Source organism: Protomyctophum bolini (assembly GCF_963924005.1).
Source record: "Protomyctophum bolini genome assembly, chromosome: 14".
Lineage (NCBI taxonomy): Eukaryota > Metazoa > Chordata > Actinopteri > Myctophiformes > Myctophidae > Protomyctophum > Protomyctophum bolini.
Window position 1 is genome coordinate 44653875 of NC_137875.1, and position 4714 is coordinate 44658588.

General features: G+C 42.3%; 1 protein-coding gene across 1 annotated transcript; it reads left to right on the forward strand.

The window, feature by feature from the left end:
- Positions 1-1193: 1193 nt before the first annotated feature.
- Positions 1194-2013, forward strand: LOC308328908 (uncharacterized protein; the record flags this gene model as incomplete). The annotated part of the gene is made up of 2 exons (XM_080783019.1): positions 1194-1434; positions 1618-2013. Exons 1-2 carry the CDS (start codon positions 1363-1365, stop codon positions 2011-2013), a joined length of 468 nt encoding a protein of 155 aa, XP_080639145.1. The 5' UTR covers positions 1194-1362.
- Between the last annotated feature and the right edge of the window lie 2701 nt (positions 2014-4714).

The following is a 4714-nucleotide window of genomic DNA, read 5'->3' on the forward strand; positions in this document are numbered from 1 at the left end:
TTTTATGGGGGGTCTGTCCCTAGCATATCTTTTCTAATGGGGGTCTGCAGGATAATAGTATCATTTTGGGGCTCCTTGACATGAAAAAGTTTGGGAAGCACTGCTATAGAGGACTAGATAGTAATGTATTTTATTTTTAGGGACCACCTCTTCAAACAAGCGCTTCATACAAATGAGAAAAGAACACGAAGACCTCTTCACGGGCCAGAAATTCACGGCAACTGCAGCTTGGACGTGAGTGAAAATGGCCCATTTGTAGTATGCTACCATAATGTCAACATTGGACTGTGATAATCCATTTTTGTGTAAAGATTACCTAAAAGCAATATTTCAATTTATTTGGGTCATTTTAAACCGTGAAAACCGTGGACAGTTGTATAGTACATGGATTAAAGTTCAGTCATTTGGATTCCATAGAAACCAGCGTGTCTGCACACCAAAAATAGCAGATATACAAGCTCACAACACGTTGCAGTGCGACATGTTGATGATTGGCTATTTTCAGTCATTTATTAATTCATGTTATTTTAACAGTTTGACTGTCATTCTTCTCATTTGCCGGAAATTCCAAAGAACTTTGAAGACCCATTGCATATTATTTCATAATGTGACAATATCAAGATATGTCTCAAATTAAAGGGGAATCTTTCCTCTTTACTCAGAAAAAAATATATGTTTGTAGCATGTTGCATTCTTTAGATAAAAACAGTTTTATACAGCTCGCTTTCACCGTAAACAGGCCTCTGGGAAAATGTGTTGGTATTTCGTTTAATTTGTTTACAGCACACTTCTATTTTGCCGATAACATATTCGCAATTCTAGTGACAGAGACATACCATATATCAAATGAAAGCTAGAATCCTCTACTTTCAACAGGAAAAGAGAGAACATGTCTATCATGTTTAGTTTTCAGAATGTATCCATTTGAATGAGTCTAGCAATTTTCAGTTTAGCACTTTTCAGTCTCGTTTTTGATCATTCATATTACAAGACACATATCACTTTTGTGAATATCCATCAAGCCGAATTGACTTGATCTTTTTATTTTTACACAACACAGGAAGGAAAAAGCTTCTTTACATAGAACAAATTAGAATAAATTACAGACAGAATGGATATTTCAGAATGAAACTGACAAACATTTCGCTTCACAGCATTTGAAAGTGCTGACGTACCTGCGGTCAAAGCCATTTGCCCTTCCGGGTCAGTCCACCCTAGCCATGCCCGTAAACTTGACGCTTATGTAAACACCTGCGCCACCCCAAGGTTACATAAATGTGTTTGTGGTCATTTGGCCCTTACTGTCTCTATTGTGTTAATGTGGTGTATTGACTTTAATCTCTTAGTGTCATTCTGGAGAAAATGGACCTTGCCGAAAAGGTTCATCCCAAGCAAGCCAAGAAGAAGTGGGAGAATTTCAAGGCCAAATACAAAGTAAGTATGTAATTATACCTTTGAAATAACCAAGTGCCAAGTTCTAATGTTTATGACATGGCAACCTGTTGTAAAGTCATCATTGGACCACAACAGAACATATTACCCAAGCACCAACACGGCGCACTGCCATACAAATAACCTGTTAAGCCAGTGGTTCTGAAATCTTCATTTCCAACTCAGGAGTGCAAGTATCCGAAGACTGGTGAGGGGGTGGATGGAAAAGCCACAGCTGCCTCATGGGCTTATTTCGCCATGATGGACGAGGTTTTGGGGCAGAGGCACTCCATCAACCCCCCTGTCCTGCTTGCCTCCGCTGGCGTGGACGTGGCTGTAGACGCTGAGGTCATACCAGACATACCAGACATACCAGCACTGTCAGCTGGAGAAGGGTCCGGGACACCAGGGCCCAGTGTCCAGGCTGGCCAGAAAAAAAAAAGGGGGAGAGATGATGACCTGATTGACCTCATCAAAGAGGACATGAAATTACAAAGGGAGGCGGAGGAGCGGCGGTCAAGAGAAAACGCAGAGAGGATGGACCGGCTGTTCTCTCTACTGGAGAGAATGGTTGATAAATAGTTTAAAATGTAGTACAGAGAACGGCCAGTTCATCCTCTCTCTGCAATGTTCACGTTCGGTGCAATCAATTTGTGTTTTTTATTTATTTATTTATATATTTATTAGGGATGCACCGAAAATTCGGCCACCGAAAATATTCGGCCGAAAATGGCTATTTTTGCATTTTCGGCCTATTCGGTTTCGGCTCAAATAGGCCGAAAATATATCACCGAATAGTCAAAACACCAATCTGAGAGACGATCATCAAAAAATAAAGGAAAAACAGCGCCCTCTCTGTCTTGAGAGTTCAGACTACTGCATGTGATGACGTGAACACAGCGCGCCGCGCACACAGCCAAGCCACACGCTGCCTGGCCAACTAGCAGCCTAGCACTAGCTAACTAAGCTAAGCCTAGCTAGTAAATAGTAAGCACAGAGTCTGTAGGTGCCTGGCTCACCGCCAACATGGCACAGTCTTCTGCCGTTTGGAGATTTTTCTATATATCAGAGAAAGACGTTCGATTTGCTATTTGTAAACTATGTGCATTTGAAGCTTCACGTGGGGGGACAACGACAAAGACTTTCAGCACTTCGGGGTTACTCAACCACTTAAAAAACAAACACCCGGACAAACACAGAGAGTATGAGGAAGCAACACGTGAAGCAAGAAAAAGAAAAGCCACCGTCGCTCCCAGCATACCAACCCGTTCTGTGGAGGACGTTTTTGAAAAGACTAGAAAGTTTACTGCTGATGGTCCCAAGGCAAAGGGCATTAATCGAAAGGTAATGGAATTAATGGCCATTGATGATCAACCATTTTCGGTCGTAGAGGACGTGGGGTTCCGTAGGCTTATCAGTCATATTGAGCCCCGTTATAACTTGCCAAGCAGACGGTATTTTGCAGATGTATGCTTGCCCGAACTGTACGACATCGTTGCAAATCACATGCATGAGCTCTTGGCTACTGATATTACCGCAATCAGCTTCACGACAGACATATGGAGCTCTGATGTGAGCATCACCAGCATGCTGAGTCTGACCGCACAATGGATCGACAAGGATTTCCAACTGCAAAAGACTCTTCTGAATTCACAAGAGTTTACTGGGTCGCATACAGCACGAAACATCACCTCGACACTCGCCAGTATGTTCGACACCTGGCATATCGACCCACCTAAAGTGCACGCAATAGTCAGCGACAACGCAAGAAATATGACTAAAGCTATGGAAGACGGCCAGTAGGGTCACATACGTTGCATGGCCCATACTCTGCAACTAGCCGTGCATGAGGGAGTGTTGGCTCAACGCAGCGTAAAAGATACTGTGGCCATAGCCAGAAGAATTGTAGGCCATTTCAAGCATTCTCAACTGGCCTATTCTCGCTTGAAGACGATACAGCATGAGCTTGGCGTGCCAATAAAACGGTTCCAACAAGATGTGAGTACACGGTGGAATAGTACTTATTACATGCTAGACAGCCTCCTTTCCCAAAAGCGAGTCTTGGCTACATACAGCGCCGATAATGATCTCCCCGCATCATTCACTCCAGACCAGTGGGTGTTAATACAGAACATTATCTCTATTCTTGCCCCATTTGAAGAGATGACTAGGGCCATTAGCAGAGCTGACGCCTCGGTCGCAGACGTCATACCCCAGATTGAGGCTCTAAAGCGCCTTCTCCACCAAGAACTTGCAACGGACCGTGGGGTAAAAACTATGAAACGTACAGTCTTGGAGTCTGTCAGGAGGTAAGCTACTCTGTTCTGACTTACTTATTTAATATTTTATTTGTTCTGGTATACTTATTTACTGTAGGCCCACTGAACATATTCAGTAGTAGTAGTATTATGCTCTCAATCTTGTAAATGTTTTGACATGTCAGATGATTTTATTTGCATGTTTAAATCAATTTGACTCATGTCCATTATGCACTGTCCCTATTTAAAATAAAATTAAATAAACCTCATCCTTCTTGTTCTCTCAAACCACTCCAGGGAGGTGACAAGCTCAACTGCTCAACAGTTGGATGACTATCTCTCTGAGAAGACCGCCGCCGCAGTAGAGGACGTGCCAGTGGATCCTCTTGGATACTGGAGAGAGAAAAAATAACGCTTTCCTGACCTGGCCAAGGTGGCACGCAAGTATTTGTGTGCTCCGTGCACAAGCACTGACAGTGAGAGACTGTTCAGTGCTGCAGCTCATGTGCTTGATGCGAAGAGGAACAGACTCATGTGTGATAAAGCAGAGAAGCTGCTGTTCATAAAAAAAAACATGCCACTGTTCCTTAAGAAGTAGGCAACGCTGGCTTTTAATTAGCGTTAACATACCGGTAGGCTCATGAGCTCATTTTCATTGTGAGCTATAATTCACTCAGGTAATCAGTAGGGGGAAAACTATAGCATCACAGTAGCCTACAGAGTTCAATATTGTACTTTACTACTTTTGGTATCTAAATGATACAATGTTTGTTGTGTTATTGTTATGTCAATGTTTTTGAAGGCCTGGCTGTTACAGTCTTTGCACAATTTTGTTTTTGTTGTAGGCCTAGACTATTCTTTTATGCAGTTTTATTATCAACATTGTTCTGAATGATTTAAAAAAAAAGTCTTCTAAATTCTTCTTTAAAAAAAATAGCAGACCTACAAGCTCGTAGCGCGCCACTCGTGAAGGTCTTTATGAGAGACGCAAAATTCTTACTACACAGTAAAATCTTGTGTTAATT